The 24,754-nt window shown below is 49.5% G+C and overlaps 3 protein-coding genes across 4 annotated transcripts; 2 read left to right on the forward strand and 1 right to left on the reverse strand.

Annotated features, from left to right (window-relative positions):
• Positions 1–1,302: 1,302 nt before the first annotated feature.
• On the reverse strand, positions 1,303–3,160 carry SMIM3 (small integral membrane protein 3). Its single transcript, XM_040078354.1, has 2 exons — positions 3,011–3,160; positions 1,303–2,307 (listed from the first exon to the last, which is right to left on the reverse strand). The coding sequence occupies exon 2, from the start codon at positions 2,304–2,306 to the stop codon at positions 2,127–2,129; it is 180 nt and encodes a 59-aa protein (XP_039934288.1). The 5' UTR covers position 2,307; positions 3,011–3,160; the 3' UTR covers positions 1,303–2,126.
• Positions 3,161–4,807: 1,647 nt separating this feature from the next.
• Positions 4,808–16,987, forward strand: DCTN4 (dynactin subunit 4). Of its 2 annotated transcripts, XM_040078379.2 has the most exons (14): positions 4,808–4,972; positions 6,264–6,334; positions 6,741–6,919; positions 7,840–7,883; positions 8,629–8,736; positions 9,309–9,329; positions 10,238–10,311; positions 10,612–10,724; positions 12,019–12,128; positions 13,106–13,179; positions 13,531–13,585; positions 14,063–14,170; positions 14,568–14,665; positions 14,836–16,987. In XM_040078379.2, exons 1-14 carry the CDS (start codon positions 4,838–4,840, stop codon positions 15,047–15,049), a joined length of 1,404 nt encoding a protein of 467 aa, XP_039934313.1. In that variant the 5' UTR covers positions 4,808–4,837; the 3' UTR covers positions 15,050–16,987. The 2 variants fall into 2 exon arrangements, with proteins under 2 accessions (XP_039934313.1, XP_039934314.1); XM_040078380.1 differs by lacking the exon at positions 9,309–9,329.
• A 205-nt stretch (positions 16,988–17,192) lies between these two features.
• On the forward strand, positions 17,193–24,516 carry RBM22 (RNA binding motif protein 22). The gene is made up of 11 exons (XM_040078523.2): positions 17,193–17,305; positions 18,063–18,116; positions 19,056–19,085; positions 20,072–20,204; positions 20,454–20,554; positions 20,718–20,890; positions 21,421–21,621; positions 22,098–22,262; positions 22,664–22,752; positions 23,255–23,386; positions 24,074–24,516. Exons 1-11 carry the CDS (start codon positions 17,252–17,254, stop codon positions 24,202–24,204), a joined length of 1,263 nt encoding a protein of 420 aa, XP_039934457.1. The 5' UTR covers positions 17,193–17,251; the 3' UTR covers positions 24,205–24,516.
• The last annotated feature ends 238 nt before the right edge of the window (positions 24,517–24,754 follow it).

Below are 24,754 nucleotides of genomic sequence, written 5' to 3' on the forward strand. Positions count from 1 at the left end.
TGCTTTACCTCCGCTGCCATTTAGCTCCATGTTTGTTGTTGTTACGAGCAAACCCATCTTTCCATTTCCTGGAAATGTTTGCCAGGGGTTTGAAACTTCCCAGAAAATTTATACCAAGAAAGGAAATCTCTCACTGCCCTCCGCTGCTCTTGACAAAGGGAATGCAAAGGGAACAGCCATCATATATGGTTGCATGGATGGGGGGGAGGTGTTCCATACTTTTCCTCGTGTTTTGCTCCAAACCACGCTTCCTTCCCAAACCACTCCAATGTTCGTGGCTTCTCCCCTATTCTCCTTATTGCAAAACTGCTCAGCTTTTATTCCTGGTGCCACTGGCCACCCCCACAGTGCCTCCAGGGAAGCAATGGTGGGGTGGAGCATGGGGGAGAGCAGAGCCAGGGCTGCTCCCACCCTGCACATCTGCAATGTCCTCCAGCTGCCGCTGCACTGTGCCAGCAAGGGAGGGAGAGAGGAAGAAAAACAGGAAAATAACTCTGGTTATTTGCCTCAAACTCTGCAAATCGAGAGAGGAAGAGAGAGTTGACAGCTCAAAACAGAAATATATTTTTTGGCTAAGCAAGGAATAAATATCTTCTCCATCCCAGCACAATCACAGCCAGAGGCTCCAGTGCAGGCACTTCTGCAGCCCAGGGTCTGCATCCCTGTGCTAGGCTCTCTCCCCAAGGTGTTTGTCTGAGGTCCTGCTTCCCTGGGGACCTCCTGCACCTCTGGCCCCACCACCCAATGCAAACCCCAATCTGGCTGTTGTGGATCAAGCCACACAGGGATAGCACACATGGTTTCCAACACTGCAGGGCTGCTTGCTCTTCTCAGCAGAGAAAATAGGATTTAAACAATTCCCACCAGCATCACCATAGTGTTTCCCCACATCCTTGCCTGATTCATCCTGTCAGCTCAGTGACCTTTCTTGCTGTGAGTCACCAAGATGTGGTTTCAGCCCCGGGGCTCCTGCCACACTGACCCGACACGAGGCTGGTGCGAGGGAACTGGTGCTGATCACCCGAGTGGGAGAAAAACAGCCACAACAACTGTTAGAAAGTCCTGAGGGATCCTTCCCACCCACTGTGTCCAGACTGAGGTTTGCCCTCCTGGAGCATGGGGCTGGGCTGGCAGTGAGCTTCCTGCTGGGCTCCAAGGCCAGACAGAACCCCAGGGACCTTGAGGCAAGGCAGAGAAGGAGGTCAGAGCAGGGAGGGTTTCTAGAGAGGCTGCAAAGTATCCCAGGTCCTGCTGAGCCAGACACCACCTGTAGTGTGGACAGAGCTCCACGACACACTCACATGAAGGATAAAGTCCATTTATTTCATAACAAAGGGCAATACAGGAGTTTACATGATCCCTTGCCAGTGGCTGGGCACAAACCCGCTCCTCCCGCTTTACCTGCCCAGGTGAGGCATGCACAGGCTCCCCAGCAGGGCTGGTGTGCTGGGCAAACAGTGAGAGCTCTCACTATCAGGAGTGGGGATTGTGCAGACAGGAGGGCTGGTAGGAACTGCACACACTCCTCTGCCCCACAAGACCCAGAGGAACCAAGAGTGCTGCAGGATTTTCCTACCATTTCAGCAGATAATGGATAGAAGAGAAGCCAGTGCCAGCTGCACGTCTGCTGTGCAGCCAGCACAAGCTCTGTCATTGATGCTTTTAGCCAAGTGCTAAATGCACAACCAGAAGCCACATCCATCTTGCTTTGACTCTTTTTTCCCCATCAACCTTGACAGCTGGGACTCCAAAGAAGAAATAACTTTGTCAGGCATTTCCACTCCTCGCTGCTTGCCTGGAAGGAGATGGTGTCACCAGTGAAGGCAAGACCAGCCTGCCTCCCTCACAGGAGCGAGATATTTCCAGCTGGACATGTCCGCAAAGTCACGTCTCTCCTGACTGCTGCCCACGCTGTCCTTTCCCCCACAGTCCCCGTGAGCTCAGTGGGCAAAATGAGCAGTGGGTACCCAGCGAGAGCCAGGTACAGGAGCCGGTCTGGGTGCTGGCCCACCTCAGCTCCTGCCCAGGCTCCAGCTCTCAGGGTGCCCCATCAAGGTCCCTGGCACAGGGTCCCATGGCTGTAGCCCTCCAGCCCAGCGAGCCGGCCGTCCCCTGCTGCCCGTGCCTCACACGATGCCGTTGCGCGTGGGGTGTGTTCGTATTCGGTAGATGATGACGGCAGTGGCGGGGCACAGCAACAGCGCTGTCATGATGAGGATGGTGGCCAGGATGATCAAGACGATGACCCAGATATCCAGGATGTGCTTGGGAAGGTTGGTAGGACTCATGAGGTGAGGGAGGTCCATCCTGCAAGGAAAAGGCAGAGTGGTGGTGGGGCAGCCCTCTCCATCCCTCCCGTAGCCAGAGTCCCCCCCAGTCCCCTGCTGCCCTCTCCAGGGACACCCCTGTGGCCAGGTCCAGCTTTCACCTTGGGCTCCTTTGAGAGCCTTTGGTAAAAGCTCCTTAATTACCCTCAGGATTCATAGAGTGCTTTGAAAGCACTGGATAAAAGCCCAGGGAAAAACTTCCCTATTAATTGCTACTGGTTTTTACGGGAGCTGATAAAGGAAAGCTACCGCCCGGTGTCCCGCTGGTCACTCACCGGTGTATCATCACCTGGGGAAACGGTGGGCTCAGGTCAGCCAGGAGCCCCCTCCCTTCTGGGGAGCCTCGTGTGTGTCCCCCCCACCCGCACCTCGCGCTGAGTCACGGAGTTATCCATCAGCTGAAGGGACGGAGGGGCCGGGGAGCGGGGACCCCCTCCACGGGGACCGCGGCTGTGCCCCCGTCCTGCCCCGGCACCTCGGGGGTGGGGAACACGATGCCGTGGGGGAGAAGCGGCAGCTGCCTGTGCCCCCTGTCTGTGCCCTGTCGTCCCTGCCCGTGCCCTGCCTGCCGTGTCTGTGCCCTGCCTGCCGCGTCTGTGCCCCGCCTGCCCTGCCCGTGCCCTGCCTGCCCTGCCCGTGCCCTATCTGTGCCCTGCCCGTCCTACCTGCCCGCATCCCCTTACCTGCGGCGCTGCCAGGCTCCGGAACCCACGCCGAATCCGGCTCCCGCTCCAGCTCCTGCGAGAAGCGACGGCAGCAGCAGATCCCGCCGGGAACGAAAGACTCCCGCCGGGCGAAAAAGACTCCGCCTGGCCCCGCCCGGCCCGGCCCGGCCCGGCCCGCGGGGGACGGCAGGGGAGGAGAAGAAGGGGAAGGGGATAGAAGGAAGGGGAAGGAAGGAAGGAAAGACAAGGCACTGCAAGACGTTTTTTCTACGCCAGGATAAAATAAGAACACACTCCATCTCATCCCACCCCTCCACTGGGGGAGAACATCTGGAGCTGAAGCCGAAGGTCTCAGGGAAGGACCGTGGGGGCATTTTCACTTCATAGTCCTTAACAAAGGGTCTTCCCTACCCCATCCCCCTCCTGCCTCAGCAGGGCTCACAGGCACCCACCTGCCCCCGAGACACAGGGCAAGACCAACCAGAGACTCCACTGCCACCCTCAGCGAGGTGCCCGCACTCCCCCGGGGTTCGGGCAAGGTGATTTACAGAGACAACGGGCAGAGAGCATCGCCAGGGAGGGGACAGACCTCAGCCCGCCGGCTGGGAACGGTATTTCTGCTGCCCAGCGGAATATTCCACTCCACTGGTGACGCTGAATGCCAAAAGCAAGATGGGATGCTCCGACTTTCCTTCTGGGACACAAGCTCAGGGTCAGTCACAGTGGGAGCCACACAGTGCACCTCTCACTCCTGTCTCTTCCCATCGGATTTCTGGTGGTGGAAAGCTCTACTGCATGCTCTCAACACACTCCTGGCCTCCAGGCACCCCCTGAACACGCAGATCAGAGCACAGGCAGCCTCCTCCCTGCCCTCCCTGCAGTGCTCCCCTCCAGCTGCTGCAGGCAGATAAAAAGTGTGTGGGATTTTATACTGCGAGCAGCAGCAGGGCCTCATGGACAGGGGTTTCCTGTGGAGCTGCAAGCAGCGGGCAGAGAACAGGGACTGACTCCAGGCACTGTGTGGGGATGGATACCGGGGTGAGGATGGGGATTCATGCCACAGGCCAGGCTGGCACTGGTGCTTGTTTGGGATATCCAGCAGCAAACTGCGTGTGGCTTGCTGATGGGAGCGCTGCCCTCCGCACACACAGCACAGCATCCACAGACCTCGTGCTTTCCTGCTGATCCCATACACGGGCACGTTCATTCTTGTCAGGATCCTGCCTTAGTGGACGTGAGGCTGAAGTGAAACCACCCTTGGGGTGTGAAAAGATCACCTCCTCTACTCTGCTCTGGTGAGACCCACCTGGAGCCGTGTCCAGCTCTGGGCCCCTAGTGTAAGAAGGGCACAGAGCTGCTGGGGTGACTCCAGAGGTGGCCATGGAGATGTTTTGAGAGCTGAGCCCCTCTGCCCTGGAGCCAGGCTGGGAAAACTGGGGATGTTCACCTGGAGAAGGCAATGCTCCAGGAGAACTCAGAGCCCCTTCCAGTGCCTAAAGAGGCTCTAAGAGAGCTGGAGAGCGACTTAGGACAAGGGCTTGGACAGGATAAGATGGAACTGCTTCCCACTGCCAGAGGGCTGGGAGAAATGGGATATTGGGAAGAAACCCTTCTCTGCGTGGGTGTGAGGCACTGGCACAGACCAGCTGTCCAAAGCCAGGCTGGAGGGGCCCGAAGCTCCGGGACGCAAGGACAGCGTCCGTGCCCACGGCAGGGGCGGCACTGAGAGGCGCTGCCTGTCACTGAGGGGCCGTCTGGAGGCACGCGCTCACGCCGGCGCGGTGACGTCAGACGGCGGCGCGGTGGCGTCAGGCGGCGGCGCGGCGGAGCCCGCCCGCTCCCAAGATGGCGTCGCTGCTGCAGTCGGAGCGGGTGCTGTACCTGGTGCGCGGCGAGAAGGAGCTGCGGGCGCCGCTGCCGCAGCTGTACTTCTGCCGCTACTGTAGCGAGCTCCGCTCGCTCGAGTGTGTCTCGCACGAGGTAACGGCGGACCGGCCGCGCCGCACCCGCGCACCGGGCGGGACGGGGCGGGACGGTGTTCTCTCTGCGCGCAGCGATTGGGTCGCTCTCCCGCCAGTCGCTCTTTTCTTGCTTTGCTATTGGCTGTTGGCGCGGCTGGCGGGTGGGCGCAGCGCTGCACGGGGCGCGCGGATTGGCCGCGAGTGACGGCTGGGGCAGTGCTGCTCGCTGGATTGGCTGTGCGCTCCTGTCCGTCGGCGGAGCTCGGGCTATCATTGGCTGGGGCGAGCGCACAGAGGAGGCTTCCCCTCCTGGGGGTCGTGTCCCCCTAAACGGCCCTGGCCGGGGGAGCGGGGAGCCCCCAAACCTCGGCGGGACCCGGTCGGGGCCGCGGGGACCCCTCACCCCTCGGTGGGACCCGACCGTTGGGTCAAGACCCCCCCTTCCCACACCCATCCCCATCGGGCCCGGCCGTGGAGGGGCAAGGACCACCACCCCCCCACACACACACCCCCCTCCTCGTTATACGCTACGGTTTTTGCTGGGTGGGGGGCGGGGGGGAGGACTTCATAAATTGAAGTTGAATTGAAACAAATATGATATGTTAAAATCGCTGAGACTGGTTTTGCGGAAGCCTGGTTGAATGAATAAATTGAGATAGATTTGGAAAGCCTTGAAAGAATGACTGTGCAGCCCTCAGATCTCAGAAGAGGCATCTTTAAGGAAATGTTAAGGCCTCTGAAGAGTGGATTTGTGGCCTGGCTGTATCCGTCATGAATTCCCTGTGGTGTGAACAGTGTAGTCATTGTGCGTGGCCATGCTTAATAATCAGTTTGAATTGCTCTTCAAAGAGGGCCTCCAGTCTTGTTGCTGTTGTTTCAACTGGCAAAATACACTGTGACAACAGAAAGATACAAAGCATCTTCTGAAATATGCACGTATCTGACCAGTGTAATGGCGAGGACAGAATAAATTTAGGTCTAAATAGAAAATAAAATGTTAAAACTGTTGTTCAAGCTGAAAAATGAGATTCTGGTAACTGCTAAAGGTCAACACCTAGCTGATCTTTTCCCGTGTACAAAGTGGAGTAGTTTAATCCACTCTAACTTAAGAAACCTTATAATTTATGTTATTAAAGATCAAAATTTGTCTGAGATGGGCTAAGGTTTTGCATACCAAAAAATATCTCAAGCCTTCCCTGTCTTCACCCTGCTGTTGCAAGACACGAATCCTTGTTGGATCATGTGGCAGTTTGGGGCTTTTTGGACAAAGGTGAGCCAGGGAACATGTGTGATGTGACTGTGTTCTTTAGGTGGACTCTCACTACTGCCCCAGCTGCCTGGAAAACATGCCTTCAGCTGAAGCCAAGCTGAAAAAGAACAGGTGAAGTTGCTTTGTTTTGTTTTTTTTTCCATCAAGGCTCCCTATTTAAAACAGTCCCTTCCCATGTCTGTCTGAAACTCTTCAAAAATTACATGACAGCTTGTTATATTTGAGTCTCTTTGGGGAATAAGTGTATTTCCATGATGTATCATGTGCTGTTCATGACTTTGGGTTTTTGGGTTTGTTTTTTTTTTTTATGACCTGGGTTTTTTAGTATCCCATTATGTTTCTCACTGCTCTTATGCTGACTCTGAATCCCCCAAGTTCCTGTGACAGCTCTGCTGCTCCTTACCTCTGGTGCTGTTCCCTAGGAATTAATGATCTGTTGGTTTAATGCTGATGTGGCTGTTGGGAACATTTCTCTCAGCCTGGGACCCTTCTCAGAGCCCTGCCTTGTTGTTTGCAGGTGTGCCAACTGCTTTGACTGCCCCTGCTGCATGCACACCCTTTCCACACGAGCCACGAGCATCCCTGCGCCGCTGCCCGACGACCCGGCCAAGACCACCATGAAGAAAGCCTATTACCTGGCCTGTGGCTTCTGCCGCTGGACTTCCCGGGACGTTGGCATGGCAGACAAGTCTGTCGGTAAGGGGCTGTTAAAAGACAGAAAACTGAGCTGCAGCACGAGCCCAGTTTGTGTTTTAAAGGTAACAGATAATCCAGTTAGTTCCTGACTGTACTATAGACTTGATATCTTCAATCTCTAGGATTGGAGTCATAGTTGGAAATTCACAGGAAATACTTTGTTGCTGAAGACTCCTCTGAAGAGCTGAGCTGAGTTAGTGGAATATGTGACCCACTTCCATGCCTGTGTTACCTGAGTAGTGAGAAAACTGTCAAACTGTTTTAGTCAGTGCGCTCTCCCCACAGCTGAGATCTTGTTTGTGTGCTTTCACAGTCTTTGAAGCCACTCAGTCTGACAGCATAAACATCTAATTTATTTTCCATCACTTTTATTCGCTTAGACTTATTCCAGAATTGCTAGTCAGTGTTTGAACTCGGGTTTTCTCTTCACAAGAGCACTAGAACAAAGCTTTCATCTCTTTTTTTTTGTACATGAGATGTACAGAAAATATCTGTCAGGCTCCAGAAATGGGATTGAGTAGGCCAAGTAGATCCTCTGACTTCCAGTGCTAATGTGACTGAAAATGGAGCTGAGGATGCAGAGATAGCAACAGCCAGTAATAAGAGACACATACATAAACACATGTACCTGCTGCTGAAGTGACTCCTGGGTGCTGTCCTGAGTATGTCTCCAGCAACATTTGTTTAAAAACCCAATATAAAAGCTGTCAGAGCTCCCTCATTCCAAACCTGCCTGTGCAACGCTTTCAGAGGTGTATATTTGCACAGACATCAACTTAAACAATTGTAATAGTAGGTGTAGCAAAAATAGGTAATGTCATATTTTATAATAACACCAAGATTGTTGAGTGTTGGGTGTGATTTCTGTGTGGCATCTGGAAACCTCCTGCGGACTTTGCTTTTTCTCTTCTCTTGTGCAGCAAGTGGTGGCTGGCAGGAGCCGGAGAATCCTCACACACAGAGGGTGAGTGAGCAGGAAAGCTGTGCTTGGGCTGAAATGCATCAGCCAGAAAGAACTGTTAGAGTGTCAGGCCCTCTCACTTTTTTTGCATCTATATAATTCTTCAGATACCAGTTCCAGTTCCTAATCTGCACCTTGACTGAATTCAATGGAGGGAAGGCCTCTTAGAGGCTCCCCTGAGGATATCGCAGTAAAAAATCTCCTTTTGAGAAGAAGCTCAGTTGAAATCAACCTATCTAATGGTGCTGTTAAGGTGAATGTGCTGCGTATGTATGTGAAAAAAAGCTGTTTTCCAATCAAAAATGTGTCTAGGATCTGGAAAACACAACTGCACCTTTAACACCCTTCCCTGTTACCCATTAGGGCTCCACTTAAAATGTGACCAGGCTTGAGGAGGGGGGAAAAGATGCTAAAGATGCTGTTTGCTCTTCCAATCCAAATTGCTTAGAGTTGGCCACATGACATTACTCTCTGCAATCATGACAAATTCGTGAACAAAGTCTCAGTTGCTGAATTGCAAAGTGAGAATTGGACAGTGCCCTCCAACACACATCACCCAAGAAGGGTCAGTTTGTCACCCACAGCGTGGGTTAAGGCATGTTAAGGTACACAGGCTTCTTCAAGTACATCCTGCATAGTACAGCTGGTACTAGGAACAGAGTGAAACAATAGCAACAACCCCATCTAGTTCACGGGCAAATGTTGCAGCTGAGGTGACAGTCCTCCCTGTTCCTTTTCCTCCCTCCAGATTAACAAGCTGGTGGAGTACTACCAGCAGCTGGCTCAGAAGGAGAAGATCGAGCGGGACAGGAAGAAGCTGGTGCGACGCCGCAACTACGTTCCGCTGGCCTTCTCGGTGAGCTGGTTGTGCTGTCCTCTGAGAGCAGGAAAAGTGATCCACAGCAGCCTCAGCCTGGAGAGTTAGATAGCTGGTAGCACAATAGGGCTGCCCAGCTTTGGCTAATTGAGGACAACATGAAGAAAGAGGCTTTCTTTAGGGATGAATACTCATTACTGTGTATTACACTGCCACTCTCTGATAGTCCAACCCAGCAGTGCCAGAAGGGTTTATACTTGCCGTGCCAAGGACTGTGTTCTCCAGCAGTGAACTGCAGTGCAACTGCAGCCACAGTGCCAGTGGCAGCACTTTCTCAGGACAGTCCATCCCACAGCTCAGTGACAGATAGATCAGCATTGTCTGACACTTCTCTGCATGAAATCTCTACTGAAGTTAACCTTAAGACTGGGCTGTGGCTTTAACGACTTGTTTATTGTAGCTGGCAGGTAAATGCTCACTTTGTTTAGCTGGGTGACTGCATATGCTTGCAACTTCAATGAATTGTGCTTGCTCTGTGCCCTTGCTTGTGTCTTATGGCTGCATTTTTTGTCTCCGTTGCTACCTGCTGCTATTTTGGGCGCTCTCCACAGCAACACACTATACACGTAGTGGTAAGTCTTTTCTTCTGCTGGTGTTAAAGCTCTCACGGTACCAACTGAAGGGGAGTAACAGATCCTACGCCCTGCCTCAGGGTCTCTGGCTTAGGTGTGCCTAGAACAAACAACAGGTGAAGCCGAACTCTTCAGAGGGTGACATTTGTTACAAAAAATATTTTGTGTTAGTTTAGAAACAGGGCAGTACTTTCAGTAAGTAATGTACACCTGAAAAGCAGTCATTCACCAAGCTTGGCTGAGACACAGCTTGGCCAAGGCAAGTGCCACTAACATTAATAATCTCATCCTTGAAAAATCACCAGAGTAGGCTGATGCTCACATTTCTCATTTGGTGAGAATTCAGGTTTTCAGCCCTGCCCAGGAGGAAGATGTCTGCCTCCAAGCATCCTGGGTACAGCTGAGCTGTAGAAGTCAGAGGAGTAGCTCAGCTATTTCTGGTGAGAGAGACTTGTAGGTGATGAGGCCTGTAGGAGTTTGAACTTTTCAGCTGCTTCAAGTAGTGCTACAGAGCCTTTCAGATGGATGCATAACCACATCAACCCACTTTTTTGGCAGCTGAGCTCTCATTCTACACTGCTTGACATGGAGTTGCTCTGAAGAGAATATCCAGGGTAAATGTGTCAGTTGTACAGGCTGGTGATTTGAGAAAGGAGCAAAAAGCATTATAAGCAGTAGCCACACACATCTGTCTTTCCCCATCTGCAGTGCAGTGGGAATTGTTTTCTCCTTGCTCACAGTTTAAGCAGAAAAATGTATCTTAGGAAGCATTGAATACCTTTTCCTTTTTGCTTTCCTTTGCTTGTACCCCCATGCTTGTCATGCAGCTCAAAGGATGAGTTTGCAGCAGGTTTTTTTGTCCCATCAGGAAGCAGACCTGAGGGTGACAGTTCCTTTTTTCCTTGCAGGACAAATATGGCCTTGGAACAAGGCTTCAGCGCCAGAGGCCCGGAGCTCCCATCAGTGCCCTCGCTGGACTCTCGTGAGTCTCAGGGTTGGGGTTACCTTTGTGGGGAGGATTGGAGGTGTAGGTAAGAGAGGAGTAAAGCAACTCTAGAAAGATGATAGATAATTAGCAGATAGCAGTGAGAGGAGATTTCTGCTTTACCCAAGAGGAACAAGTGACTGCTTACACCCTTGTTACAATTATTGTTGTGCAATCTCAGCTCTCGCTGCCTTCTGTGCTAAAATGCAGTTACTGCTCTGACAGCAACAGCAGTAACTGCATTTTTTTCAGAGGATGCTCTGTTTCATGACTGAGGTGCCCCTTGTTTTGCTTTAGACTGAAAGAAGGAGAAGACCAGAAGGAGATCAAGATCGAGCCAGCTGATGCAGTAGAAGAAGTGGAGCCTCTTCCTGAGGATTACTACACAAGACCAATCAATCTGACAGAAGGTAAAACCTTAGTGTTCTGTCACTTTTTGGCCTTACATTTTGTAACATGGGCATTGCCTAAATGCTTGTGACGTCCCTCATGACCCAAGTTTCTGATCTTTTTTATGCTGGGATTGAAATACTGGGAAATACATTGACCTTTTCAATGGTAACTTTGAATGCAACTTCGTGTTGTACATGGAAAGCTCAGAGCCAGAAGGCTTGAAGGGTTATTTAATTTTCTTGCTGGCCTTAATTTCTGTGTGTGAAGCATCAAGTTTTGGATGGAGAAAAAAGCTAATGTCCTTTTTTCAAATAATAGCAGGAAATAAGGAAATAGCAGCTGCTGGGGAGCCGGAACCAAAAGTGGGCTGTTGAGTAACAATTGCGCATTGCTTTGACATCAGTCTGGAACAGCCTGTGTACACTTGCCAGTTCTTTAGCTGACTCATAAATTTAATCCACAAATACTGTAAATTGATCAGTAAGACTTGGTGTGAACAGGATAAACCAGCAGGTACAGGAGTGATGTGGGCTTCCAGCTGAGGTGGCTCCAAGTTGAACGGACATTGTTGGTAGTTCTGCAGGCCTACAAAGCCTGCCAGTATCAATTAATTCATGAAAGGTTTATGGGAGGGGGTAGATCTTCTTGGTCTCCTTTTCTCACGAGGCTGTTGGCATTGTGAGTTTGGTGCTGGTGGAGAACACAGCTTTCCTGGTTCCCCACAGTGAGGGAAAGGCTGCCAGGTGGCTCTTTTGCCTCTTAGGCACTGGAACAGTGAGGAGCCTGCATTTTGAGAGAAACCCATGGGAGGTTTTGGCTGCTGGGGGTTTCTTGCTTTGGCAACCATGTTTTCTCTAATTCTTTGTGTGAGTCTGAGTTATGCAAACTCCTTGCTAAGAAGCTGTGTATTGTACTCATGCAGCACCCAGCTGTGAGGATAACAAAGCTGTGAAACTCATTTGCTGTGGTGAGGGAAAGAACCATGTTCTGGATGATTACAAAACTCTTGTTTCCATCCCAGCTCAGCTTTGAAGAAAGATGTGAGTCCCTTGTTTGTCCCGGGGCTAGCACTGATATTGCTCTCATGTTACTGTGCCCAGTCAGGGCAGCCTTTTATTCAGCTTTTGCCTTTCTGTTTATTTCTAGAAATGTGATAGTTGCCAGTGGCTTCTGAATTATGGGGTGCAGGTGAAATTAGGTGCCTTAGAGATGGTGGCAGGTCACCACACAGTGCAAGGTGCAAATGTAGAATCCAGCTCGAGTTTCAGTTGCTGAGACGTTTCTTTGTCTTGCTTTCTGTTGTGCTCCCAGTGACGACTCTGCGCCAGCGCCTGCTGCAGCCTGACTTCCAGCCCATCTGTGCTTCCCAGCTCTACCCACGTCACAAGCACCTCCTGATCAAACGCTCGCTGCGCTGCCGGGTAGGGAATGCAATCCAGAGAGGTGCCTTTTCCAGGCTCTCAGGACTTGGGTGCTGGGAAATGGGCTGTGTGTTTCTCTTTTGAAAGAAATGGCTCAAATGCTTCTGGTTGTTCAGTGTTCTCAGCCAAGTTAGTGGTGACAGCACTAAGGGGGCGAGGGAGGCTGTCACGTCTCTGGTGTGATGACAGGTGTGAAAGGGGGACAACACTGTCAAAGATGCATAAAGATACAAAGGTGGTTTGTGCTTGTACCCTTCGTAGCCGAGGAGTCAAAGAAGACTGACAGGACAGTTGAAAGATTTTTTTTTTTTTTTATGTTACTAAGGATTAAAGTCAACAAACAAAATATTAGGGAGTGGCAGTGCAGAATACTGAAGATGTCCCTAGGGTGAAGGCAGGAAAAGGGTATTTCAGAGAAGCAGAGACCTGGCAAGTGAAGACAGGCAAGAGCTAAATCCAAGTTCTTCTGTTGGCTTTCTACATGGCCTTCACTATAAGATTTGTTTTCTCAGTCATACAAGGGTATTTATTTATCTAGTTCCTAAAGTAATAGAGCAATATTCTTGTAAGTATTTAAGATTCAGAAAGCTTTGCAAATGCAGAATATTTTCTCAGAAAGAAGTAATGTCAGGCTGATCCTTTATTTGAAGAGTAGCCTATGAGGAGATCAGGACTCTTTAATGGATTCTGGAGCATAGGTCAGAGGGCTTACAGTTGTTTGTGCTGCAGTCAGTGTCCAGGTGTTTTCAAGACTGGTTCCAAGCCTTGTGTTTCTGAGGTTGCATTGGTAGTGCTGGATATAATGTTTTGGAGTGTCAATAGCTGAACACATTGATGGCTACATGCACCCCAGATGGTTTTTGTGTGTGGTGCTGGAGGCTGTAATATGGCTGGTGACACGGTACTTGTGGCTTTGATCCTTCAGTGTATTACTGCACACTGTCTTTTGGTGCTGACTTAAGTATCTTTCTCTCTAGAAATGTGAACATAACCTGAGCAAACCAGAATTCAATCCAACATCTATCAAATTCAAGATCCAGCTGGTTGCTGTGTAAGTACGAAATGGGGACTGAGGGCAGCAACTCCCTGCTCATGCTTAGTTAATGCCTTCTATTTTAATTTCCTTTGACCTCTTGTGGGATTGTGTCATCCCTTAGGATGATGTAATCACCTTTTTAAATATATTTACCTTATCTGTAATAGGTTTGCTTGCTGATCTACTAAAGATTTCAGCAGTTTGACAAAAAAACTGCATGCTGTGCCAGCCCCAGACTGTAGCAGGAGTTTATAGGATTAGGATTATACAGCAAAAGAACATTTAATTTTTCCTTTTAGGAAAGCTCTAATAGCTCTACAGGCAGCAACACAGTCCCTCACAGTCATTTGCTCTGTTATTTTGTAGTAACTACATCCCTGAAGTGAGAATCATGTCTATTCCCAACCTGCGCTACATGAAGGTCAGTAGCTTTTCCAGAAATGTCTTGGGCTGAGACATAGCCAGGAGCTGTGAATGTGGGATCTTTTTGGAAGATGACGTGGTGTGATGATTGTTCCCTGAGGGCTCCACTCACTCCATTTAGAGGATGCAGGGTTTAAGGGAGTGGCCAGAGTAACACTGCACGTACTTGTCTCTGCTGCAGTCGATTGCTGTGCAGTGTGACATCTGGCATCATAAGCACTTGCCAGTGTCTGAAGAATAAGAGGTGTGGAACTGAGATCTCAACTACACTCCCAAAATACCTATTTCTTATATTAAGAGTTTTGCTTGGCATTGGTGCCTTTCTTACGGGCAGGGGGTGGTCACTGTCCATCCATTGAGAGAATGTGATGCAATTTTTGAATGTGTTGATCAGTCAGAGAATATGGAGGTGCTTACAGTAACAATGAATTTTAGCACAATTGCTTCCTGAACTGTGATCCCTGAATCTCCCCAGGAGAGCCAAGTCCTCCTGACTCTGACTAATCCTGTGGAGAACGTCACACATGTCACATTGCTGGAGTGTGAGGAGGGAGACCCTGATAACATCAACAGCACTGCCAAGGTATTGATTGTACCCTCCTGCTGTGTAAGGCTCTTCCAGGATTTACCACTCCCATTTGTCCTTTCACAGGCCACACTTCCCATGTGTCCTTCAACCCCTGCCAACTGTGCTGCATATCCCTTCTTGGAGCTTAAATGACTGTCACCAATGTCAACAGCAGCTCATGAAGTATTTTGAAATTGTGTCTGTTTATTGATATCAAAAACCCAAGGGAGAAATATTATTTCACTGGCAGGGTGGTAATCAGGTGGTCCTGGAGCAGAGAAAAGCTGGGGATGAATCACTTTTCTGTTAAACTGCCGTGAAGCACACCTCAGAAGAGGAGAGCCCTCTTCTGCTTGCAGTGTAGCTGGTGATCAGTGCTGAAAGGCTTCTTTCTCTCCATGCTCTGTTTCAGGTGGCAGTTCCTCCCAAGGAGCTTATTCTGGCTGGCAAAGATGCTGCAGCAGAATATGATGAACTGGCAGAGCCTCAAGACTTCCAGGATGACCCTGAGTGAGTATCCTGTGGGGCTCCTCTGCCTTAAAAACTCGGCTCTTTGAGTAACTCACTCTCCTCATGTCTGTTTTCGGTGTGGTTTGAATTCCTTTGAGAGCATTGTTCCACTTGGAACAATGCTTTGACAACTTGGCTGACCCAGTGTTCCTCTGTGTTCTGCCTTGCAGCGTTATTGCCTTTAGAAAAGCCAATAAGGTGGGAGTTTTCATCAAGGTCACCCCACAGAAAGAAGAGGGCGAAGTGACCGTGAGTTTCAAGATGAAGCATGAGTTTAAAAACCTCACTGCTCCCATCCGACCCAGCGAGGAGGGCGACCACACCTCTGAGGTGATCTGGCTCACCCATCACGTGGAGCTCAGCCTCGGCCCCGTGCTCCCGTAGCGGCTCCCAGCGCTCGCTCCCGACGGCTGGATGGACTGGCACCCTGAGAAAGCAGCTGGTGAAAGCTTCTGCCAGAGCTCCTTTGTGATGTGTGGGTGTGCCACGGGCCAGGCCGGCCGCCAGGAGGGGGCTGAGGCTGCCGTGGTTTGGGCTGGTTTGTTCTCTCTCCCCTTGTCGTAGTGCCCACTAACCACCAATCCACTTCCCCTCACTGCCACAGGCTAGATTAACTTGCAGCACGTCTTAGAGCACAGAAAATTAGCTCCCTCCAGGTTTACACTGAATTTGGCTTTATTTACAGATAATTAGGGCTGAATTTGGATTTATCAGCAGAAAAGAACCCATACTCCATGTCAGCCCACAAACCTGATGTTCCGTACCCGATAATAATCAACTTCTCTTTCACACAGAGCAATGCTCTTCCCAGACAGACATTTTAAGGAGCGTCCCTGCCTTCTGCATTCTGGCAAGTTACTCCCAGCTGCACGATCTTTTCTTTTGGTTTTCTGCTTCCTCATAGGATACCTCAACTGTGGGGACTGGGCTGTCGAGCCCTACCCCTCTGGCATATGTAGCTTGCTTAGCTGAGGTGGCAGATGCGTTTTCACAAAGGAGTTGATCAGTTTGCCTTTAAAATTTAAACATAGTGTACTGTAGTGTTCATGGATCTGACTGGCAATGAAGCCTGCCATCAGCCCGCTGCTTCTCAGCTGGATGTGGCAGCAGGATGTGCTGCAAGCAGGGAATTCAGGTTCTGCTGCGGCTCTTGACTGTGGCAGGAATTCTCTGGAGAGGCAGGGATGCTCCAGAGAGGTTCCCTGGGAGACTTGAGCTCAGTAAATGTTGTGTTGCTAGGGATTGTAGTGATGAGGGTATGAAACCTGGAGAGTTAAGATTAGTTCTGGTGATTATAAAGCTACAGCGGTGATTTGGGTTCATAATATTTGTTTTTCCAGTTAGGGTGGGTGGGAGGGAGGTGTAAAGGTGAAAACTCACTATATGTTAACTACACTCACTACCAGAAGGTCATTTACCCGGAGTGTAATTTGGCTGCAGTCCAAGCTAAAATGGGTGATTAAGAGCTGTGTATCCAGGAGACTGAATTACCAGTAAGTGCATGGCTAGTGCAGGCAGGTGAGATGGCTCTTCCTGCAGAGCATTCCCACTTCAGACGTTGACCTTTGTTAAACATTTCTGAGGGGCTTTGACATGCTGCTGTGCTGGGAAAGGCTTGAATACCAGCCAGCCGTGGCCCTGTCATGATGCTTGTGCCATGGCTCTGCCAGCCTGGATCTGCGAATCCTCTGCATGGAGGGGCAGGATGAGGCTGCCAGCTCTCTGAGGGGGTGGTGCAGCGCCCCAAAACATCTCCCTTAGCGCAAGGACCCTGCCCTGGTGTGCTGGAGGGGCTCACACCACACAGGCCCCGGTTGGCAGCGGGTCTCAGAATGGCGAGGCATCACGTTTACAACTCTGTGTAGGTGACACACAGATGTACAGCATGAGTTTGAGACTTGTCCTTAGTAGTTAATGTGTAATGCTAGTGCCTGCTGCGGCTTTCCCTGTCCAGATAACAAAGCACTTCACCTCTGGCCACAACTTCTCCTGTTCGGTAGCCAAAACAGCTGCTGCACTTGCAACATGACCACAGAAAAACCTCCCAGGACCCAGGTTTTGAGCTGTGCCTGGGGCTGGGGTTTGCTGCAGGCAATGTGACCTGCGCCCTTCTCACTGAAAACAAAAGGTGCATCGGGCTATGGCGTTCTGAGCGCTCTGATGAGCTCGGCGAGCTGTTTTCTCCCCTCCTTGTAGGTGCTGTAGGCGGTAGGAAAGGTATTGGCGTGTCCCTGCCTCTGTCCCCACTCCCCGACAGGCGCCTCTTGCCTTATGCTTGACGTCGTGTAGTGACCTTCAATAAAAACACACGTGGCTCTCGGATTCTCTGCGCTGGCTCTTATTCCAAAACAATCATTATTTAAATCAAAGAGCGGAGCTCCCCCGTCTTTTCCCAATGTTCTCGTCCCCGTCCTCCGCCCCCCCTCTCTTTGCCCGTGGTCTCGCCGGTTGAGCTCCGCCTGGAGCGCCCCGCGCGGCCGCGGCGCTGTGACGTCACCGCTCCCGGAGCCCGCCTTTTCCGTCACGGCGCTGGTGGAAGTGGCGTCACTTCCGGCCGGCGCCTGCCGGCAGCGGAGCGGAGCCGCCATGTCCACATCGCTGGGCTCCAACACCTACAACCGGCAGAACTGGGAGGATGCGGTGAGCGGGGACGGCCGCGCAGGGCCGGGAGAGCCGGGAAGAGCGGGCCCGGGCCGGCGGGGCGCTGCTCCGCCGGGGGAGCGTGTGGGGCGGCAAGGCCGCGAGGTGTGGAGAGTGCGGGGTGGCGGCCCCGGGGCTGGGACCTTCCGTGAGGACCCGCCACCTGCCTTGGGGACTCATCACCTGCCCTAGGGAAGTGCCTCCTGCCTTAGGGAAATGCCACCTGTCCTGGGGACCCGCCACCTGCGGTTGAGCCGCCCGGGAGGGCTCTGCCGCGGTTTCCCGGCGCTCCTTACGGCGCAAAGGGAGCGAGCTGCCCCGCCGCTCCTTCATCAGCGCCGCGGTTCAGGGCCTGTAGCAGCCGGGAACCGAGCTGGGTCCCTCGTGTGCCCGCGGCCGCGTCCCTTCGAGCCGAAGCCTCTCTCGAGTGGGCCCAGTGCAGACAGTCGCTGCTGAGGGATAGCGGGGATTATTAACCTGCTGCAGTCCAGCCACTGACAGGTTCAGATCTCTGGAATACGCTTTTTATTTGGTTATTCTAAGTTTTACTCCAAGCTGCAATAGCCAGCAGATTATCGTTCTTTAATAATTTGGGCCTGGGTCGTGGCTTGCAGCTCTCCCGGTGTCTCTGAATCCATTTGCGTCTTTTAATTTGTCTGATGAGTTAAACTAGATCATTTTTTCAGAGTGTGACTTGAAAGCTGTTGTGATGGCAGAGCTTGTCACAAATTCCCATTTTTCTTCTTGCTCAATTCAGGACTTCCCTATCCTGTGCCAGACATGTCTTGGAGAAAATCCCTATATTCGGATGGTATGTTCCTATTGGACCCTGCACTCCTTCCCTCTCTCTGTGGTGCCCCTAAAACTGTGGGTTTGGGGACTAAAGTAGGACTGGGTACAGGAGGAGATGCTGAAGTCAACACGCACTCCTGAACAGCTGGTTCTGCACAACAGGGTCTGGTCCCAGCCATTGTTGGTGTGTAATGTCATGGTTAGGGGTGTGAATTAAGAACAAATCAGTCAAAAAGGAGAAGAAGACGTTGCTGTCCAGTGTCTGGAGTGCAGGAAATAGTAGAAAATTAGGTTTTAGGACTGGCAAACTCCAGCAAGGAGAGCTGTGAGCTGCTTAAATTCTAACTAGCGCAGTTTCTAAAATGTGATAAACGTGCACCTCTAAAATTAAGTGAAAGGTGACTTTTGAAGGTAGTTTAAGTTCCTGTTTGTTTTCCTTGGTTTGCTCTGTGCAATGTGAGTCAGTCCATGTTGTGTTTCTTTTCTCTGCTTGGCCTGATTGCCCATGACATACACTGACATTATTTCCTTCACATTCGTGTTCCACAAAGTTTGCTGAGAGAGATTGGGTTGTTCTTATGAAACATGACCCTAATGCTGGTATAGAGCATATTTCAGAACCTGTTTGTTTTCGTGGGCTGATTTCATGTAACATCATCTTTCCTTCAAAAGAACTGTTAATGCTCCTTTTCATTCTCACCTTTCATCAGTACAGGAGGTGGAACTTAAAATACTCTGTTTTTAATGAGAGTTTCTAAACCAAAAGTGTATTGAGAATATTTAGGATTTATATTTTTTGTCCTGTTGACTTCCCAAGGTGTAAGCCAGATACACCGGAGTGAGTGTGTCTAAATGCAGCATAATTATGAAAAAACCCTACTGTCTTATAGCATCAATGATATGTTTTATGTTGAATTGATATTTCATGTTTTCTTTTATCATTTTTATTATATTTCAGACCAAAGAAAAATATGGAAAAGAATGCAAGGTATGTTTGTGTGTTTTGAAGAAAGAATGTCAAAATGGGTGCAGATCTAGGAATAATACATTTTAATGATTAAAAACCTGTCAGCTTCAGAAGAGTGCTTATCTGGGTTAACGTAAAATGTTTATGTAACTGCATAAATTTTTAGGTCAGTCTGCTGTGGTTGTTAGACAGCCAGTTGGTCCTAAAATAATAAAATTATTGAGCAAATCCTAAGTCTGTCTAAAAAGGTCTTCATGTTTTGCAAATACTGTTGTACTGTATTCAAAGTTTTTGCAGCCTTTTAAATGATCCATGTTTTCTTGTGTGGGTTTGTTGTTTTTGCTGAGAAGTGCAAAATACCTGGAGTTTGGGTTTTACTGCATTTCTTATTCATGGCTGTTTGGTAATTTGTGTTGGCTGTCCAAGAAATAAGCCACGAATATTTCCAAGAGCAAGAAATACTCAGTGTTGCCTGGACTGAGGGAAATTAAAGGAGGTCTTTGCTCTTTTATCAGTTTTCATCTGAAGTAGAGAAAAGGTATAATTTGGAATTTTTACAGATTGAGATTGTATTATGTACTCAAGCTGTACATGCAGAGGAACCAAATGCATCATTCCATGAGATGAGGGAACATCACTCTTCTGCACCAAATAACCTCTCCCAGGTTGCTGCTGTGCTGGTGCCTGATGTACCCATCACTGCAGTTCATCTCTAGGAGCTCCATACTGACATCACCTGGAATCAGAGAGTATTTCCATGTCTTTGAATAGATCTGCACTCTGGTTATTGTCATAAAAAACACCAAGAAAAAAAAAACTTCCCTAAAACTTCCTCCCATCAAAGTAAAACCTCAAATAGAAACAAATATTTCTTGAGTGTTAGCTTTAGGACAAAGAAGTTGTATTTATGGTTTGAAGAAGCCAGATAAGTTTGGGGTTTGTTTCCATGCAAGAAGCAGAGTGGTAGCTCTGTGCAGAGTGAACCAGGTGCCACCTTTCTGTCCCAGATTTGTGCCAGGCCGTTCACCGTGTTCCGCTGGTGCCCCGGGGTGCGGATGCGCTTCAAGAAGACAGAAGTGTGCCAGACCTGCAGCAAGCTGAAGAATGTCTGTCAGACCTGCCTGCTCGACCTGGAATATGGTATGTACCCAAAAACCTGAGACAAGGAGCTGCCCTCTGAATTGGGGGTTGGTGAAGGCTCTTTAAATGTGTGCTTGTAAGTGGCACTGGACAGTCTTTGATGGTCATGTCTCTTCAGAGGTTCAAGGACAGGGTGGTTTCCCTGGGCAGCAGATGAGTTTGGTCATTGCAGGTTGCAGAAATCACTATTTCTGCTCTTTCAACTTGTTCTTCATATGGATTGGTTGTGGGTTTTTTGTTTCATTTTAGGTTTGCCTATCCAAGTCCGGGATGCAGGACTCTCCCTTAAGGATGAAATGCCTAAATCTGACGTCAACAAAGAATACTACACCCAGAACATGGAGCGAGAAGTACGTGTAGCCAGCCATGATCGTGCTTTTTGGGTAACTGTGTGTGGGGAGGAAGAGGCAGCAACGACCAAGCTTCTCTTAAAACCACTTGCTTGCTCTGATTCTGTGCATTAGTGTTCAGTGCTGATATACACATAATTGTTTGTGTTCTGCCTCATTTTAGATAGCCAATTCTGATGGCACTAGACCAGTCGGTGCACTAGGAAAAGCTACTTCTACCAGCGACATGCTGCTGAAGCTGGCCCGAACCACTCCATACTACAAACGCAACCGTCCTCACATCTGTTCCTTCTGGGTCAAAGGAGAGTGCAAGAGAGGAGAGGAGTGTCCCTACAGGTAGAGACAGCTTGAGCAGTCACTCTGTTCACCACGGTCAGATGCAGCTTCCCTTGGAGATGGTGCAGTGTGCAGGAGACGCTACAGTGATTTGGGTCAGGGCAAAACTTGCATCCAGTGCCAGCAAATGAATCTCTGTAGTAGCAGCTTGGTTTGTGAGAAGTTGGCTGTGTTCTCTGCCAAAGCAGTGACTGCAGCTCTCCTCTTGTCTAGTCAGTTCTTCCCCTTCGTGGCATCAGTCCCCTCAAGCACAGATCTTTGTATTTGAACAAGAGGCTGTTTCAAACCCAGCTCTTGTGTTTTGTAGTGCTGAGTGTTGAGCTGTCAGAAGGACCATTCATTCAGAGCTTGACGCAGTCCTGGCTGCAGTTGAAGTGTTCAGGGCTTTGTTCCATTTTGGCATTTTTATGTGGACAGGGTTAAGAATCTAATTGACCTGAGGGCTTGAGAAGGGAAACTGTCAGCTGCAGTAATTTTAATCCATTCAGTCATCCCTGATGTTATAAAATGCTTTGTTTGCTGAACCTTAGGCATGAGAAACCTACAGATCCAGACGATCCTCTGGCTGACCAGAACATCAAAGATCGTTACTATGGAATTAACGATCCCGTGGCTGACAAACTTCTGAAACGAGCATCAACCATGCCTCGTCTAGATCCTCCTGAAGACAAGACTATTACTACACTGTATGTTGGAGGCCTCGGAGATACCATCACTGAATCAGATCTCAGGTGTGTTGGTGAATTTGTATTGCCCTTGCCTTTTTGTTTAACGCTTTGATAATGGCACTTCAAAAGAGGAACAGAAATAAATCTGGCTTTCAGATTCTTTTAATGGGGAAGTGGTTGGTGGGTAAGTGCAGAGGAGTGCCAGCTTGTTGGAGAACAAACAGGCACATTTCAAATGCTTTGATTAAAAGTTATCTCTTTAAAGATGAGTCATCCCTTTGAGCTGTGTAGCCCTTTTTACAATGGGCTACATTTTACAAATCCTCTAGCTAGCTTCTGAGAGAAGCTGCTGCAGAGCTTTTATTGCTCCATAATTGCACGGAATGCTAATTACGATTAACTGATTATTGATTTCTAATGATTACTTTGAACAGGGGATGGAGAAGAGAAAGTTTCTGAGCATACCTATTTCACCTGCCCTATACCCTGTGACTAGGAGGAGTGGCGTATCGTAATAATTTTTTTTTGATCCCGTACAGAAATCACTTCTACCAGTTTGGGGAGATCCGGACGATAACAGTAGTGCAGAGGCAGCAATGTGCTTTCATCCAGTTTGCCACCAGACAGGCTGCAGAGGTGGCTGCTGAGAAATCCTTCAACAAACTCATTGTCAACGGCCGCAGGCTCAACGTCAAATGGGGAAGGTAAGTGTGGGGGCAGGGGAAGCCTGGAAGATCTGCAAGGTTCTTCTATCAGTTGACAGCAGGATTGGGTATTATGCAGAAGTAGATAGTTTTTTGGTAAATAGTTTGGGTCCTCTTGCATTTTGGTTTTCTTTTAACAGTGGGATCTGGCCTGGAGATGACACAAGTAGGATAAGGGATTTCTTGGTTGAGGATTATGGATGAGTTTTGGTGGCTTTGCTCCTAGTCCATCTCATGTAAACACTGTTTGCAAACTTGGTACTGTCTGTCTGATGTTCTGAAGAAACATCTTTGGCCTGAAGAAATGGAGCTGGAATAGATAATGTGAAGCCACTGTGATGTAAATAACTCCTTATCCTGCTTTTCTCATCCTTGTTCTCAAACTTTTGTCTGGCTTTCAGGTCCCAGGCAGCAAGAGGAAAAGAAAAGGACAAGGAAGGCACTACAGAATCGGGGATAAAGCTGGAGCCAGTTCCAGGACTTCCTGGAGGTGAGGGAGTTGTGTTCATCTCTGAAACACTTAAGGCTGACGCATTTCCCTGAGTGAGGCTGCTGTTAAACTCCTGGGAGCAGTGATAGTTCAGGATGGCAGAGGCAGTGGTGAGCCCAGAGCAGCTATAGTAGGTTTGCAGCAGATCCAGCTGGATGGGAGATGAGCTTTGTCTAGGAGCAAATCCATGATGAAAAGTGTGTTCTTTATGTGATGAGTGAGAAGTTAAAGCTGAATTCAACCTACTTAGGTCAGAGATACTGACAGCCCACGCTTCTAATATTTTCTTAGTCCACTGAGTGTGAAGCAAAGCTGGTTTCAGATGGAGGAGATTGGTGACTGGGGTTTCAGGGCAGTTCTGCTTCTCAGTCTAGTTCATACATGCAGTAGTAGCAATAGTTTGCCCTTGTGAAAGCATAGGTTGTGCTCCATCTCTGAAGGCAGACACTTCTGCTTGTCTTGCCTGAGAGATTTTCCATAACCATGTGTACTTTTTCTGCAGCCCTCCCTCCTCCTCCAGCTGCAGAAGAGGAGGCTTCTGCAAATTACTTCAATCTACCTCCAAGTGGCCCTTCAGCCGTGGTGAACATTGCCCTGCCACCTCCTCCTGGCATCGCTCCACCGCCGCCTCCAGGTACGTGTGTTTCCCCCTCAGGTGTGGCTGTGAAATTCAGTGTTAGACAGTCTCTTCCTCCTTGCCAGGCCATGCTGCAGCACTGATGCATGCCCTGAGCTGATTTTTCTCATCCCTGATCACACAGTGTAAACGGATGATCTAAACTGAGCTGTCAGCGCAGTTTAATTAAACTGAGCTGCCTGTTGTGGTTGGTATTTGCTTGCAAATTCCCAGGCATGTTGGAGATCCATGTTACTGGTACTGAGACCTACTCAGTGCTTTTGCTGGCTTTGTAAATGCCACATTAACCTGAACTTCAAAGGGTAAATTTGCTGCTGGTTGAAAGCCAGCGTATCCTTGGCTCTCTATATTTCTATCCAGAGATGCTTTTTTTCTTTTAATGGAATTTTGGACTCTTGTAGATGTATTTTCTCTGCTCTGTGGTTGAGTAGAAAATATTTAGATGGGTATTACAGACACCTGCCCGGTCCCCCAGCAGCTTTTATTTGTAAAGATGTGTGTTGGGGTAGGGATTGGCCCTAGCTGTACTGAAAAGAGGGGGCAGGAGTTTGGGGAGATGGGAGAGGTGCACATCTGTGAGACACAGCTGTCAGCCAGCTGTGGTGTGAGTACTTTGAAGCAGGAGTGCACACACATCAGGTTTTCTGTTGCTTTGCCTGAAGCTGCCAACTTTTGTTTCTGCAGGTTTCGGACCACACATGTTCCACGCCATGGGGCCCCCACCTCCCTTCATGAGAGCCCCAGGCCCCATCCACTACCCATCCCAGGATCCCCAGAGGATGGGTGCCCACGCAGGAAAGCACAGCAACCCCTAGCACGTCCTGCCCCCCTCATCCTCGAAGTAAATGTTATTTTCTAGTTACCATGGTAGCACCATATGTTGAGCAGTGGGTGAGCTAGAGACGCCTTATTTCCCTGCTTGCAGCCCCAGGGCAAGCTGAGCTCCGTGTCTCCACTTATAATCGGGTTCTTGATACATCCCAGGTCTTTTGTTAGTGTGGGGGGTGGGTGGGGACAGATGGAAGGGCTGTCGGGGGTCTGTGGGTCTGGGGTACCAGAATTACAGTGCTGTCTGTGTATCCCGTTGGCACACTTTTGAAATAAACTTCTGGAAAAACGAAACCAAACCCTTTTCAAGCCCTTTTGATATCCTCTGTTGGAATGTTAATGGACTGTTAAATTGTAACCAGAGACTCTTCTGTTAGGTAACTAATGATGTATTATTCTAATGAGGTATTAAACCAGGACTGATTAAGAGTTGAAAAACGAGTTCATCAGAGCTGCCAAAACCATGGCTTGGCCTTAACCACTACACAGAATTTTCTTCCCTCCTTTTTTCCTGACTTCTTGATAAAAAAAAAAAAG

The sequence above is a fragment of the Hirundo rustica genome, chromosome 14 (assembly GCF_015227805.2).
Source record: "Hirundo rustica isolate bHirRus1 chromosome 14, bHirRus1.pri.v3, whole genome shotgun sequence".
Lineage (NCBI taxonomy): Eukaryota > Metazoa > Chordata > Aves > Passeriformes > Hirundinidae > Hirundo > Hirundo rustica.